Raw genomic sequence first — 17,361 nt, 5'->3', positions numbered from 1 at the left:
AGAGACCACGGCAGAAGGGACGAAGCTAAAGTCTTTCCATGTTTTGGTACACTGTCTCCTGTGCTAACAGACACTACACGCACTAATGACTTTTCAAAGAGCTATCTCGCTTCTCTGTTCCTTACATGGAACAGACTTCCATCCTCTCTCTACAAATTTACTGAGGAAAGCGTACATTGGTTCATGAAAGGTCAAAGGATGTGGGCTTCCCAGTCACGGGCTGCGGCACTACTTCTCAGAGCTGATGGAGCTACAGGATGAAAACTACCCACGTCTTGGGGGTGCTCATTCCACACCTGACTACGGTACTTGGAAATACAAATGGCTCAGTTTTCTGCACAAAAACCTATTGACACAGGAAATGCTGAAGAAGTACCTCAAAATAATATGACACTATCATCAGAATCAGGAGGCTCCCCTCCAAAAACCCTTACCTTCTATAAGGGGAAATATCATCTCTTAGACCATCACAAACCCACACTCACTGAGAAGCTCGGCTCAACCTCCCACCTTGTGAGAAAGTCTTTTTAAGCCCCAGAGCAGGCCAGGCTGCCTAAATGGCATGTGGAGAACTTTACACCGTATGCTGCTGACCTCTCTCAGAGCTGTTAGACACAGAACTACATGGCTGACCCAGGCCTTCAAGAGTTTAGGGGCACCTGGGTGGCTCAGTCAGTTAAGCTTCCAACTTTGGCTCAGGTCATAATCTCACGGTTCGTGGGTTTGAGCCCCATGTTGGGCTCTGAGCTGACAGCTCAGAGCCTGGAGCTTACTTCGGATTCTGTGTGTCCCTCTCTATCTCTGTCCCTCCCCCACTCATGCTCTGTCTCTCTCTGTCTCAAAAATAAACATTAAAAAATATTTTTTTAAATAAAAAAGAGGTTGCCCCCATGAAACAGTTAAGTGGGTACTCCATTTTCATGTATAGGGTAGGGTTCTGCCAAGACATGCAGATAAACTTGGTCTCTCCAGCCTCGCCTGTGGTAGAGAACATTTCACTCCTTCTGGAAGGTTTTGCCTGAAGAAGCCCTCAAAATCAAACCCAGGATTCAGTGGTCTCTGAATCACCCTCCCTTGTGTGTGAAGGGGTTTGACTCTCAATAGAAGACTCAAGTATTCTGCCAACTCAGCAAAAACTGGAAATATCAAAAAGCATGTATTTTGAAGATGAAAATTGGAGGCCACTGCTGACACCCTTTCACAATGAGCCTCGCCAAACATGCAGGCCATCTCTGTCTAGTCCTTGAGACACACAGAAAAAAAGCCTAATAGGAAATTACTAGTTTAGAAATGTCTGAAACCTAGCCATGCTATGCATACACATTCTACAATACTGACACACGACTTTTTTCCCCCATTTAATATTACACTTTTACACTGGGTTTAGCAAAAGCAGGATGGCAAAACAGATGCCCTTGAATGCTAAGTGGAGTTTGATACGCACGGAATCAAAAACGGAAAAACTCCAAGAAGTCAAAACAAATATCTTACATGTCAGTACCCCTCTACATGTGAAAACACATACCATTAATGTCTTATAGCTACATTTCCATTTCTTCTAAATTAAACCAGAACCCCAAACCCCCCAAAGTCATTGATCTTACCTTAAGCAAAGCATGTAATAGCCGTATATGAGGTAGAAGGAAAAAAAGTTTTATCTATTTAAGCCAAGAAAGTAAGATTAAGGCACCATATTATAGTCCTTACTTTCAAAATATTTTGGGTTTCATTCCACTTATTTGTCCATTCCTTGGTCAATTCTTGAACCTAAAAGAAAAGTACACATGTGTGATTGCTCCATTATCCATTACTGTGATTTTCCTTTAGAAAGTTTCTAAACTCTTTTAGCTTATGGCAGGATGTACGACTTATATTTCTAATTAGGTAGTAATTTCGATCCCTGAAAGAACTATCACCAAATATAAATCAAATAAGCTGATTTCATCCTACAATTTACATTACAGCAAAGAAAAGAATAGGAAAAAAAATGTCAAGTTGCCTAGAATTTCACAACAGTTTTTTTTCATGGTATACTTAAGTAAAAGCTGCTTCCTTGGATATTAACCAAAAATTACAAGTTCAAGAATGGCAATGTCCCATTAAATGGGTTAATTTTTCCCAATTATACACTAGATCCTTAAAAAATAGTGATTTACTTTTCTTTCTAATTAGAGGTGGTGATTAAATCACCTTGGATGCTGCAGTTTTCTTTAAGAGATAATCTGCTTTTTTAGCTGATTAATAGGGCTTATAAATCTCATTCTATCTTTAAAAAAAAAAAAGTAACTCTTTAAATAACTCTTTTAGTAAAAGCAAAAATCTTTCGATAAAACTCAGCTTCTTTCCAGTCTGCTGTAACTTAGGGGAGAAAACATCCCCAGTGGTTGAACACAGCACAGTTGGAAACTGTTCCTCAAATCTAATAAAAATATTCTGCTTGTTCCATAAGACTTTAGTAATTAATTCATTAAGAAACAAACAGTGATATTAGTGCCTGCTTGAGAGGTAGAGGGGGAAAATGTGTCCTGTAAAAAGGAATATCCCGGAAGCTAAAAGAGAGTGACTTCCCCCAAGAGAGGGGTGTGATTGGACAGACAGATGACACTCATCCTTTCAAAGCCTTTCTCCTCTACTTTAGCATTTCTGCCACCTCTCCACTCCCATCCCATCGGAACATACTGCTTTTCCATCTGAATTAACGAGGCCAAAGTGCACGCCCAGAATACACCTGCTTACACTCTCACTGCCAGCAGGAAGACACCCCCCACGTGCCACCGAGTACAGCAATGGGGAGAGGCACTCATGTCAGAAACCTCCCCAACAGAAAGCCTTTGTTACTGACAAGCAGAGAAACTGCAGGGACAGTTTACCAAAACGGAAAACCAAACACACCTAACCCACCTATATCCGATTGCTCAGCAGTCATTCATTTCATTCCACTTACCCCAAATAGAACTGGATTAACTTAAAGTAAACCTCTTCATTTTTACTAGTCATTAAGATCAAAATCGGCCATCTATTTGGTTAAAAACAAATAGATAAAAGAAACAGGACCGACCCTCTCTAGCTTTGCTTTTTGAGTGTTTGTAACAGTTTACGAAGAACGTCCTGAGCTGTCTGGAACTGTACATTCACTCTAGTCTTTCATCCCTTGAGTGATGCCAACCTCGGGCTCTAATGATAGTAGTTAAAGCCATGTGGCTTTCAGAGAGGAAATGTTCTGCCTTTTCTCCCTACAGAAGAAGAAAGGACTGGCATACTGAATTTACCAATTATAATAATCGGTTAACAGATTCTCACTGGCAATTTCTGAAAAAGACAGTGGTCAATAATAAATGCTTCTGCATTTCACCAATAGGTATGTTCTCCCTGAAGGAATGACAAGCCAGTCAGTCCTTTTCCAATTCAATCAAATAACTCCAGCTTTAAACAAATTGTTAAGTATGCCTTGGGGTTATTTCACTATTGGTTTTAAAGCAAATAATCTTCCTTTATAAAATAGACCAACATGTGATACCACCTCTAGCGAATGATCAGGTGATAAGATTTATAGCTAAACAGACAGCAAACAATTGTAAAAGGTCAGCACAAAACTAGATTAAAACTTAGAAATTGTTATAAACAAGACATGTAGTCATTTCTGTCACAGCATGTGTAATACATTCAAATTAAAATGTTTATTGGTTTCTATTAACTTGCTAGGTATTCCTGAAAACTATTATTAAGAAACAATTTAAGACTATATCTAGACATTTCAAAGCACTCAAAATTAGAATTTGAAGTACTAAAATACAAAATTTCATCAGAAAAATAGGAATTAAGAAACTAATGTTTTTACTAATGCTATTATCAGCAAATTCACCAGCATAATTACCCAGGGAAGTGTCAACAAGTTCCTAACAACAACCCAATTTAAATTTTCAGTATTGTGTATTCTGAAAGAGCTTTACCAACAGAATCCAATTTTCTTTCTCAATCTGTTTTAATCATTCAGCACAGTGAACAAAATCCAACCCAAAAAAAAAAATGTTCTCAATGCCAGTTTTTCTTTCCACAGAGGACTATTTAAAAAACAACAACAAAAATAGTACAGAACCAGGTCAGCCATGAAACTGGCTTCCAGAAAGCACCAGCACTCCAGCCCTGGCGTCAGCCCAGGACACCTCCAGAGCTACTCTCTGGTCACTCACTGCCACTCTCTCCTCTGCCTCAGCTCTCACTAGCTGAAGGGAAACTGAGCATCCACGTGGAGTACTCAGAGATTCCCCAAGTGCCGCACTTCCCACTAAAAACAAAGTAAAGGGATGACCTCCCCAAAAAAAACAAAAAACAAAACTACCAATGATCATTCTTCAGCTGTGGTTAAGCTATGGGGACCACCGCTGTCTCATGAGCACCAAGCATGGCCTCCATCGACACAGGGCGCCTGAGTGCTCAAGGACCCGGCGGCCTCACTGCTCCCCCAGCACAGCCTGTATGTGAATTTCAGTTGCAGTCAAATCCCATTTCATAAGTCACAGGGGACATGATGACATCCACAAAGAGTCAACTATTGTGCTTCTTTAAAAATGGGGTGGGGCAGAGGGAGGGTTATGTGAAATGAAGAAGGGAAATGAGGTTTTTTTAAATTTATAATAGTTTATTGTCAAATTGGTTTCCATATAACACCCACTGCTTCTCCCCACAAGTGTCCCCTCCACGACCATCACTCCCCTCCCCCTTCAGCCCTTGGTTCGTTTTCAGTATTCAATAGTCTTTCATGATTTGTGTCACTCTCTCTCTCCAACTCTCTTTCCCCCTTCCCCTCCCTATGGTCCTCTGTTAGGTTTCTCCTGTTAGACCTATGAGTGGGAAATGAGTTTAAACAGCAAGTACTAAAATGCATGCACTTAAAATAGCAGGGAAAGTTAGGATTTAAAAAAAAAAATTGCAAGTCAGGTATTACTTACTCTTGCTTCATTCTGCTGAAGTTTTTCCTCCATACTTAAGGCTGTGGGGGAGTCCAAGAGGGCAATCTATGATTTAAGCCACAAAAGAGAAAAGTATTAGTCAACAGCAATAATCTACAAGAAGGATTTGTCCATGATTAATAAATTATCAAAAAGTACCAAATAACTATTAAGCAAAGGTGAAAAGTATTGTCCCACAATCCCTCCAAATCCCGTGAGCCCCCAAAATACGTTAGTCATCACTAAGTCTTTAATCTACGGGGTACATAGCTCATAATACTCAAAACCATGGCATCCTAGCAAACCCGCATTTGCAATACAAATCAGTAAAGCAAAGGAAAAAGACAAACATGTAACATACTGACATTTTACCAAAATCAAACACGATCTAAATCCCTAGGTCTGAAAGGATTCATCTGCTCTGAATAATACACAATGTAAAAAATTCAGAAAGAAGTTTAAGTCTTGCTCAAGCACAGGCTTCTGAGAATTATATATGTTGATACATGAAAATGACATTGATTTTCACTGCTGGATTATACTCTATGTGTTGTATGGCCAACTGCAATCTATGTACCCATTTCTTTATGCATGTTGCAAAACTATAAAGGTTAACATGAGAATGACAAACACGAAAATCTGGTTAGAACTGGGATAAGACAGAGAGAGATGGAGAATCAAAGGGAGCCCACAGAGGGGCTCTGACTGTATTCAAACTCATAGACTGAGAGATAGGGACATAGTGCTCCCTAGGATGTGATCGGAAGTCAAAGAAAGGATCATATAGAAGGTACAGCATGGGGTGAGGGCGAGACACCTGGGTGGCTCAGTTGCTTAAATATCCTACTTCAGCTCAGGTCATGATCTCATGGTTCGCGGGTTCCAGCCCTGCATCGGGCTCTGTGCTGACAGCTCGGAGCCTGGAGCCTGCTTCAGATTCTGTGTCTCGCTCTCTCTCTGCTCCTTCCTGACTTGTGCTCTGGCTCTCTCTCTCTCAAAAATTAATAAACGTTTAAAAAAAAGCTTCAATAGCATAGGGAATCTAGTCAATGGTATTTTAATAGCACTGTGTAGTGACAGATGGCCGCTACACTCGTGGTGAGCAGAACACAAGATGTTGAATCACTATGTTGTACACCCAAAAAGAATGTAACACGGTGTGTCAGCTATACTCAAATAAAAATTTTCTTTTAAAAAATGAGAGGATCTTCCTCCCTCCCTATCCCCCAGGCAACCACCTTTACCCAATATGCTGTGTAAACCTGAAGTCATTCTGCTCATATGCAAGCCTATTTTTGTTGTTTTTTAAATAGCATGAACACTATTCTGAATATTGCCATTTTCCCCCAACAATGTATCTTGGAGAAAATTCAGTACAAATAAAACCACTTCATTCTTTCTAGCAATTCCAATTCACTGTACAATATTCCACTGTATGGGAAGTCTGTAATTTATGTCAGTACTTTCCTAGTAATGGAAATGCAGGGTTTTTTCTAATCTTCTATTTTACCAGCAATGCTACAAACAGCAAGCCTATGCCAGTTACCAACCATACACATAGGTGTATCAATAAATTCCTTGAAAGGCATTTGTGAGTCATTTATATGTATGATTTTTTTTTAACTGCCAACTTCTCCTCCTGGGAGATTGTAGCTTTTTTTTTCATTATTATTTACATTTCAATTTCTAGCCAGATGAATGCAACAGCCACAAGTGGTCTTCGCTGGCTCTGCTAAACACTCAGGCTGACAAGATTACCATGGGCCTGGACCGGAGAGCAGATCCTCATGCAGTCTCTGCCACAGCCCTCACAGTTGGCAGGAGCGACCGTCTTTAGCCCTCTTGAAGGGTCGAGATTGAAATACGCACATGGGGGGCTCACCTTGAAATAGAAGCCCCACACCCCACCAAAGGCAACGTCTCTTGTTCGGGCATACCCTCCAGGGTCCACAAGAGACATCCTCAGCTACAAGGGTCACTGCACTTAGGGAAACGCAAAGCTATGGCTTCCCACAGACATTTACAGTTTTTATATAGTTCATCCTAATACAGATGCAATTCTCCTATTAGGGATCATTTTTATCATTAGAGATGTCATCTGGTTATAAAGATGACATCCACTTTTATCCAGATTGCAGAGAAAAAAAGCCAGCAAGATAACCCTGACTAAAGGAAATTCATCCTTAGTGGAAACAAAAGGAGTTTTGCTAACACATTCCTACAGCACATTATTGCAGCACCTACCATGCCGCCTTGCACACAGATGGTTCTTGACAAATAGATGCCAGTGAAGAAATCCAAGTGGTAGGCTTTGTTGTACCCACCCTGTTTAGATATACTGACAACTGTCAGAACAACTAGCGCCCCCTTTAAAACATGGCTAATTTCACAGACTCCACACTTTAAGGATTTTTCATCTATACTCAAAAGTTGAAACAGTCCTACCACATCATCAACTCAGCAGATAATCACCAACTGAACACATGCATGCAGGCTATCACAACCACTACATTTTCTGGAAAACATACCTAAGTCCTTTTAAAGGAAATATCTGGTAAAACTAAACCATTTTCAATTAAGTTACTCTCTGCAAGGTGTCCATTTAGAAGAGAAACAATCAGGACTAAATAATAGTCAGATGAGTTCATGTGTTAAACCGCTGGTAACACTGCATCCAAAGTGTAGCAGTATCAGCTCCACTCACAACAGATACAAGCACCTGATGCCTCCCACCGGGCCAATATGCTCTGCAAGGAGGCATTTTGATCTTTGTCCATCTGACAGGTTTTCTAAGAACTCTGAGGTATAATTTACATGTAGCAAAATACACAGCTTAATGACTATCTATGTATCTGTATCCATATATATTCATTTCACTATTCTTAATATTTGCATTTACTGTATTTCAAGGGACACTGAGTATTTCTTCATAGACTTAGAAACCATTTGAAACCTTTTCCTTTTGAAACCTTTTCCTATCATCTGTGCTCATGTTCTTTGTTCACTTTTCTGTCAGCTTGTGATCTTTTTCTTATTTTTTTTTTTAATAGAAGCACTATTCCGGGCACCTGGATGGCTCAGTCGGTTGTGTGTTTGACTTTGGTTCAGGTCATGATCTCACAGTTTGTGGGTTCAAGCCCTACATTGGGCTCACTGCTGTTAGCACAGAGCCTGCTTCGGACCCTCTGCCCCCTGCCCCCTTTCTCTCTGCCTCTCCTGCACTCGCTCGCTTTCTCAAAAATTAATAAAAACATTTTTTTAAAAAGCAAAAAGAAGCTCTTTTCATAATAAGGAAAGTAGTCTTTTGTGGCACAAGTTAGCAATCTATTTTTCCCGGTTTGTACTGATTAGAGCAAGTTTTCATGCTGTTATATTAATATGCTATGTCCTTCCTTACCTTGGTCTATGTGAGCGCTCGTGAAATGAGACAGAGGAGTTCCAGTTCCCTGTGGCAAAGGTGTTTGGCTCCATCGCCTGTTATTTCCTGTAGTTTTTTTTCTCATTTTTTTCTTTATAAAAGTTGATATCATGTTTGGTTTTAATTATGAATTGTACTTTTGCTATAATAAAGTGCTTTTTTGTTTGTTTTAGAGAAGGAGCACATGAGTGGGGGCAAGGGGCAGAGGAGGGGAGAAAACGAGAGAGAGAGACAGACAGACAGACAGACAGACAGAGAATCTCAAGCAGGCTCCACATTCAGCACACAACCCAAACCAGGGCTAGATCCTATGACCCTGGTCTCATGACCTGAGGTGAAACCAAGAGTCGGACATTCAACCGACTGAGCCACCTGGGCAGCCCATAAAGTGCTTTTTTTAGGTATGCATAATACACATAAGGTGTAAAAACAACATAATGCTGTTTTTGCACTTCTTCATTTCCCCTCTGAATTCCCTAGTAGGCCTGTGTTCATTTGTACAAATATCATGTAACAGTTTCTGTCTATGACCCTCCTGGAGATGTGTCTACCTTAAAAGTTTGCACATGATGACATTTCTATTATCTAGCTATCATTTAACATTTCTCTGTGACTCCAGCCACACAAATGAGAAATTCATCCTATTTCCATCTTCTCTTATTGTCCTCCTTTGTTACCCGACTTTTCTGGGTTATTTCATCTCTCTATTGTTTAATTTTCTCATCTCCAATACATCCTAGAGAGAAAGAGTTCACAGACATTCTCTCTGTCAGATTGAAAGCAGAATTCTGAAAACATGTTAAATATAACAAGAGAGAACACTTGAAAGGACAGGCGATCAAAATACTCAACTTCATTAATCATCTGAGAAGTGCAAACCCAAATCCTTCTGTACCATAACCGTGCATCCATCAGATGGCTACAATGAAAAAGGGGCAGCATCGAGCGTGGACGAGGACCTGCAGCCACTAGAACTGGCACCTCCGTGTACTCATGGAGGACTATAAACTGGTCCAGCACTGTAAGAAACTGGCTAAAACTGAGCATCTGTCCACCTTCCAACCCACCCACTCCACTCTGAAGTATAAACCCGCCAGAAACGCGTGCGGACATTCACTAAATGACATGCAGAAGAAAGTCAGCAATGGCACTAACAGCCCCAAAAAGGAAACTCCCCAAACGCCCATCAAACTTACACTGGATAATGAGCTGGGACACGCTTGCATGATGCAGTACAGCACAGCAGTGAGGATGAACGGATACGACCGCACGCAACAACACGAATCAATCTCACAAACACAACGTTGAAGGAAAGAAATGAGATCAAAAGAGTATATACTGCATGATTCCATTTCTATAAAGAACAAAAGTAGAGACAACACTAACACCTAATCTGTGTCCTCAGAGGCCAGGGTAGTGGTTACTCTTGAAAGGAATGGTAGGTACTGCCTGGAAAAGGAATATCCAGGTTGCTGCTAATTTCTGCTCCTTGATGTGGATGCAGGTTAGATCGGTGGATTCAGCTTGCCAAAATTCAATCATCTGTATGCTTACAGTATGTAATTTTCCTGTACGTAGATAATTCTTAAATAGAGTCCACATATATGTAGATATACAAACTACGACATACATCTGTATGTTTCATTGTAGAGGAGAAGCAAATACATGTTAGATTCTCGTGCTTTATTTACTTCGTAGTTTTGAAATTCTGATGCACATGACATTTTGCACTGGCAAATACAAAAACTCGCTAAAAGGAGTTGATTTTTATTTAGCTGCCCTTAAACAAATAATGGAATTTTGATTTGAGTAACAATCCCAATGAACCATGGCACCATTTGGAATACTGCAGGACTAGAGCAATGTCACCAGAAAAAATTATACAAGAATTTTTAATGGGCACTTAAAAACACCTGTTTATTTTATTGAGCATCACAAATTTAATTAATTTAGGGTAAGCCTGTATTGTCCCACAACAATTTATAGTTTCATAGTGTGATAAATTATTTTAAATTGGACTCCTGTTTTTATTATAATGTAGGAAGCTTATCACAAACCTTTATCTTCAGTGTGTTCTAGAACAGACTTAACCATCTTTCCCACCCTCACCGTCAGTACTACAGCAATAAAAATACTCCTTTAATTACAGCAGCAGCCTTCGGTTATTCAAGAAGATAAAAGGAACTGGCTCACACAGTATCTCTCAAGACATTCCTCAGATAGAATATGTAAAAGTTCTAATAAATTAAACTTTTCTGTCCATATGATAAGGCTCCCTTCAAGGATTTCCTCAATTTCATTTAAAGGCTGATCTTTCTTTTCCTTCGTCCCCGTAACTTAGTAAATCATTAAGTACGAGTTGCACCAATAATCTTCCAAATACTTTCCTTCACATATAATAGCTTGGGTGATCCTATCAAATCATCCTTAAATGTTCACTTCAGATAAACAAACTTTTAATGACATTGAAAAAAGATCCCAATAGTATGGTGTACAAGTTAAAATGATGATCATGTCCTAAGTCAGGGAAGCCTGACTACATCACATACAGCTGGACATTCATTCTGACTCCTTGCCTTCACACACAGGAAAGGTTCACATCAAAAAGTCAAATATATGTGGAATGTTTTGTTTTGTTTTGTTATATTTTTGAGAGAGTGTGGCCAGTGGGAGAGAGGGGCAGAGAGAGAGAGAGAAAGAATCTTAAGCAGGCTCCACACTCAGCGCAGAGCCTGATGCAGAGCTTGATCCTAACACCCTGGGATCATGACCTGAACCAAAATCAAGAGTCGGTTGCTCAACCACCCAACTGAGCCACCCAGGTCTCCCTAGGTAGAGACATTTTTAAGAGCAATGAACAATTCCACTGTATGGTAAAGAACTGTCGGGTGTATTTCAGGACCCAGGAAACTCAATGAGGTCTTCATCCTGCCAATAGTTTCATGGGTCAAACCACTTATGGTACGTCAAGGGCTTCAAGGTCCATACATTTCTAGATGAAAAGCTGCTCTAGAGAGAGCACTCTGCATCTAAAAAGAAGCATTTTTTAAATAATACACTTAAGATATCCATGCATGGGAAAATGGGAAGAAACATATATTTGTTTATCTCTAACTCAAATCTAAGTTGAATATTTTAAAAAGCTATCCCTGGTTTTCTTTCAAGGGTGGGCTTTCTTCACAACAGTATCTAAAACCTATCAGAACCTAAGTCACACTATTCGTTAGAGAACGTAACTCTGTATGACCACTACACAGATAAACAAGTTCACTGTGAAAAAACAAGGACAAAGGCCCTTCACCGGAATCCCAAAAGATCCCGAAGTGAAGCCACTGTGACAATCAAGCAGGGCCTCAGGGACGTCATTGCAGCCAGTTACAGGTGTGTCCCACACATCACTGTATCACCAAAACCACCTCTGGATGGGCAATGCAAAACAGATTCAGAAAGGTCTTCAAACAAGTCTTTCATTCTGTTAAAGTACATTTTCAAGTCATAAAACGCATGAGTAGAATTTTAAATATTACTCCAAGCACCTCAATTTCCTTGCACTAATGGAGATTACGCAGCTAATCCTATTGCATGCTAAATTTCCATCCATAATTGATAACTATTAGATAGTTAATCATTTCAGGTTTCGTGGATAAAATCTTACACACAGAGCCCATAACGAATGCAAAGACCAAGGGGAGGGTAATGTAAAGGAGACTGGCTAACTTCACTCAAAGCTCTACTTAGCACTTATTTACTCAAATCCATACAACGAGTGAGATAATTGTCTCATTAAGATCTAGAAATAGATGTCATTACTCAAAGAAAATTATCCATAAATCTCAGAGAAACCCAACCTGATTCCCTTGAGCGAGCAGCATTTTCAGCCTGGCTATTTCAGCACGCAGCTCACGGATGAGTTTGACGTTGGCGTCCTCATTAATAGTAGGCTTGTTGATGATGTTTTTGGCTCTATTTGCATAGCGAAGAGTACTTAGGGTTTCTCCATAATTGACATCAGCAGGTGAAATGGCTGTGAAGAATGAATTCAAAAAATAATTTATCCAGCACTCCGTGTTTCATTTAACACAAAGTTGGTTTGTAATTTAAAAGTCAGATTAACCCCAGGTCACTGGATAGACTAAATATTCATTGCCATAGTAATGAATATTAAAAATTATCTCAGATTTATAGGAAAGGTGCTCACTATACCAAATTAAATGTCATTTTGCTCCTCTTAGGTCTAGATTCTGCTAGCTATCTAACCAACTCTAAAATGAGATAGGAGACATTCCATATTTTAAGGAGTTTTCTGTTGAAAATATAGGAAGAAGAAGATTTTAAGATTATTTATACTTCTCAATATTACATAGAAATTAAAATACTTTTAGAAGTTCCGGCAAAGTCTACCATCTGCAAAAATCCACAACACGATTATTTTTCAAAAGAGTCAGTAGATCAGTGAACTTTTTTTCCTCTAAAGCTTTGGTTAATCACCCCCCTGCACTCCCACCACAGCCTTTAGGGCTCAGGTAACTAGATCACTGTATCTGGAGTACACACCGCAGGAAAAATGCCTTTTCTCTACCGTTAATGGGTGGCCTGGGGAATGGGGAAGACACAGAGACAAGAAGGAAGAGGAGAAAAGACAAGAGGAAGTGGGATTAAAAGCTTTTGAGTTCTCCCAAGCAACTGTCTCCCCTTTGTACATCTTTTTCTGTTACACTTCACTAGTGAGTGAAAATGCAGCAGCATTTGCACAACACATGGCAAGTTTATCTAACTAGGAAACGAGAAAGAGAGTTAATAATATGATAGTGTAGATGGGGATCACAGCGATTTTCTTCAAGATAGAAAAACTATTATATTTTTAAGATTTAAAAAGGCACTATTTCCCAACGGGACACTTTAAACTTACACAACATCTACAGTTAGTTCACATAAAACACTATCTGCTGAGGAAAAGAACTTGAATTTCTTACTGGCGATCATGATGGTTTTAGAGTTCCCGCCAAGGCTATCTTTCAGCAGCCAAGTCAAAACAGAATCCCTGTAAGGCACAAAAACTTGCTTCTTCTTCACAAAAGGGTTTGCTGCATCCTGAGATAAATCGGCTGCATGGAGGAAGAGGGGGAGGGAAAAAAAAAAAAACAAGTAATTTTTTTTCCTCTAATTTGGCTTCAGAAAACCTTGAGGCTATCCACTCAGACTATAACACAAACATTAAACATAACCGCTTCATGCTAACACAGTACCGAAGAGTAAGAGGGGCAGGGAACAAGCAGAAGCCCACCTAAGGCAGAAATGACATTTCCCAGAGTCACGAGGGACTTGTTGATGCTCCCCCCTTCCTTCAGTCTGACCCCAGTGGCACCGGTGGCATCTGCGCGCTCACTTCCAGCAAGATCGACCAGGTGGATCTTACTCACGGTTTCACATGGCATTTCAGAATCAAATTTTGCCTGTGGCAAAACATAAAAGCAAAATTGAAGAGCTGTAAAGAGCCCTAACGTTATCTGTGATACAAATTCTATTTTTTTCCACTTCTCACTGTGATCTCTTAGGAGAGCGTTTTGAGTTTTGGTTTTGTTGTTGTTGTTGTTGTTTTAATTTTGTTAGTTTCACTGGCCTTCTTAGGGAGTATAGAAACTTCCAAATGAAGCTGACTACAACAGAAGTCTAACATATATGATTCTTAAACTTTCTGAAGATCTGTTCCATTACTCAAATCACTCAGTTATTCTCAACAAAGGCTTACTGAGTCTGACTGTGGCAGACCAGAACTCAAGTCACTGAGGGCACTCAACAAAGAAAACAGAAGTAAACAAGGAATAGTTTTGTTCTCATCTAGAGTCTTCAGCATTCCAAACAAAATGGCTCTCCAAAATACGATAAATGTAGACAGTTACGTAAAAGATCATTTGACCATTATTCACTGTTAAAACTTGTTTCACAAATTATGAAACACTGAAAACTTGAAATAGTGTATTCCTTGATTCTGAATTCTACCAAAATTTTACCTTCCCAATGACTTTTAACCTACATTTAACAGTCTGAACCAAAATGCCAAAAAAAATTACCATATTTTGATAGAAACGTAAGCCTCTTAGAAACCAGAGAAAGCTATATCCTAATCCACAGTAACCAGAAAGGAGAAAATCCAAAAACTATAATAAATCCAAAGCAAAGATATAACAAAAGGTAAAGATGTGGAGTATTTATTGGGGGTTGTTCTGATTGACTTTTGAGAATTTTTATTTTCCTTGCTCCGTGATCCTGCTCCTTAATAAAATAATATTTTTTGTATCTGATATGTTCAATAGTTAATATAGGCCAGGACATCCCCAAACTCCTAAGACACGTTTAAGACCTGAGAGGATCCTACATGTTTGCATTCATCTGCTCTACTGGCCTCGGTCTTAAAATATTTACCTTCAGTAATTCCACACATATTCAAAATGTGCTCATTTGATTCGTAATCAGAATGAGTTCTTACACTAGTACCTAAAAACACTGGTCGCCCTTTAATACCATTCAAATAATCATAATCAACATTGTGGGGTGTGAGTGCCATGGAGCGATAATGTACCACAATGAGTTCCTCACCTTGGCCTCCAGCTGGTCTGACTCGCAATCCATATCTCCCACAGAGCTGGCAACACTGAAAACTTTTGCTTAATTATGCATAAAGCAAGTTTTTTTTTTTTTAATGTCTAGAACCGGGTGGAAGCCTGCTAAGTATTTCTTGAGGGTACACATCTGGACATTTCAAATGACTGTGACTGTAACCACGGAGAAACTGCACACAGCACATGTTCGACTCTAATTAAGAAGATGACAGGCAGTCACCTTTGCCTGCTGTTGCTCCTGGTTCCACAATGATCGGTCCTCAGCTGGTGCTAATCACCAAGTAAAGACCTCAAGGATGGAGTAAGCCGGCCTCCCAGCTGACCTCACCTGAGTGAACTTGATTGTGAAGATGGCATGAGACCTGCTACTGACGTCGTTCATCCCAGTCGCGGCTGTGGTTCGATTGATATTTCCTGCATCCATGAGTTCTTCTACATCACCGTAGTTCTGTACTAAATGTTTGGATAAATCTGGAAAAAATGCGGGGACCAGGGGGCTGAAGAAATCTCCCTAATATATAATAAACAGAACAAGGAGTTTACCCCTATGAAATGACACACGACTGTACAAATTTGTTGACTTGCTTAAAGATCTTGCTTGTTCCTACAGTTGGCAGTTTGTAACACAGACTCGAGGGCTGGGCTGTCAGAGATCAAGTCCTACTCTGCCGCTGACCAGTGGGCTTACATGGTTATGCTCAAGTCACTTAACCTCACCGAGCCTCAGTCACCTCTGATACTATGTATCTATCACATAATCACAGAGTGTATTTACGATAGATGTTAGCTATTATCATCGACCTCCCTGAGCATTAGTCATAGCAAGGGAAATGTAAACACTAGCATTGTGCAAAACCCAAGAGCATTTTTTTAATCCCTTAAAAAACATGTCATTCATTTTCTGGGAACATTCATATGTTTCTAAAATCAAAGACTACAAAAGATATACTGTGTAAAGGGTTTCCCATCACCCATCCTAAACCCACTCCCCACTTCGATGTGTCAGACAACCCAATGTAATTAGTTTCTCCATACCCTTCTAAAAATAACCCATATACAGGCAATTACATATATACTATATATATGTATATATGTATACGTAATTAAATTTGCATCCTGCTTTTTTCTGTGCAATAATATACTGAAGAATATTCTGCATCAGTTAAGGTGATTCTTCACTCATTTGCATGACTGCAGAGCGTTCAGCCTTATGCATGCACCATAACCAATTTTAGCCAGTCTCCTGTTGGAACCATAGACGTTGTTTACATTCTGTTCCCAATTACAAGTAACACTGCTACAAATATACACAGGTCTTCTCAGATATGTGTGAATATTTCTGCAGAAAAAAATTCTTAGGAGCCAGAAGTTCTGGATCAAAGCACATTTGAAATTTGGGGGGAGGGGGTGGGGTTTGCAAACCATCCTGCAACACAGAAGGCAATTAACACCCAGCAGTAGCAACGGATGAGACTGTCTGCCACCACTGTCTTATCAGGCTTGCTTACATCTGCCAGAAAGAGGTAAGAAATGTTCTCTTGAAGACTTTTTTATTTTGGCTTTTCTCTGATTATGAGTGAGGCTGAACATTCTTCCCTTCATTTAAAAACCATCCATATTTCCATTTCTGTGAAGTCTATTCACGTCCTTCATTAATTTGTCTATTTGGTTGTTGAAGCTGTCATTATCAGGTTATGGGATCTCTTTATTATTGGGAAATCAGTCTTTTGTCTGAAACTTGTACTGAAAAGATTTTTCCCACTTTTCAAGTTGTCTTTTTACCTTGATGATTGTATTTCTGCCAAATTTTTTTGTTTTGTTTTGTTTTTTTACCATTTCAAATTTAACATTTCATGGTTTCTAGGTTTTAAGTAAGATTTTTAAAAGACATCCCTTCTCCAAATCTCTGAAAAAAAAATTTAACCTATAGTTTCTTGTAGCCATTTTTATGTCACTTTCGATATTAAAATCTTTGTTCCATTTGCCATTTATCCTGGTGCAAAAACTGAGCTCTGATGCCAATTGACTCTCTTCCCCACCCCGCCAGAGAGCATACCAACCAATGTTCGTCCAATGTTTGAACACCAGATTTATTAGAAACGAAGTCACCATAAGTATCTACATCATATTCTGTATGTTTTCCAATTTGATTATTCTGACTCCTCATAAGCCAGCTTTATAATATGTTTTAACATCTGATAAGACAATTAAAGGAAGCATGAAGGCACAGTTAGCCTAAAAGCTATTAACAATAATAGCTATTCTATGCTCCACAAAGCAAATACATAGTTATACACGTTACTTTTGGGCTTATAAAAGGTGAAATTCCTATTGGAAATTTAATAAAATGCAGATGGGGTCCTGTTAGTACACC

At 39.4% G+C, this 17,361-nt stretch overlaps 1 protein-coding gene across 1 annotated transcript in view; it reads right to left on the bottom strand.

Moving 5' to 3' along the window:
- The window catches only part of KIF16B (kinesin family member 16B), a 195,065-nt gene that overhangs the window by 127,596 nt on the left and 50,108 nt on the right, over positions 1–17,361 (bottom strand). The window contains exons 7-12 of the mRNA XM_029917053.1: positions 15,316–15,458; positions 13,652–13,820; positions 13,341–13,472; positions 12,216–12,391; positions 4,950–5,015; positions 1,708–1,767 (exon numbers count right to left, since the gene is read on the bottom strand). Coding sequence (XP_029772913.1) covers positions 1,708–1,767; positions 4,950–5,015; positions 12,216–12,391; positions 13,341–13,472; positions 13,652–13,820; positions 15,316–15,458 — 746 coding nt within the window. The remainder of the gene's footprint in view (positions 1–1,707; positions 1,768–4,949; positions 5,016–12,215; positions 12,392–13,340; positions 13,473–13,651; positions 13,821–15,315; positions 15,459–17,361) is intronic.

This window comes from Suricata suricatta, chromosome 12 (genome assembly GCF_006229205.1).
Source record: "Suricata suricatta isolate VVHF042 chromosome 12, meerkat_22Aug2017_6uvM2_HiC, whole genome shotgun sequence".
Taxonomy (NCBI): Eukaryota; Metazoa; Chordata; class Mammalia; order Carnivora; family Herpestidae; genus Suricata; species Suricata suricatta.
Note: the sequence above shows the minus strand (reverse complement) of the source record. Positions and strands in the feature narration are given on the sequence as shown.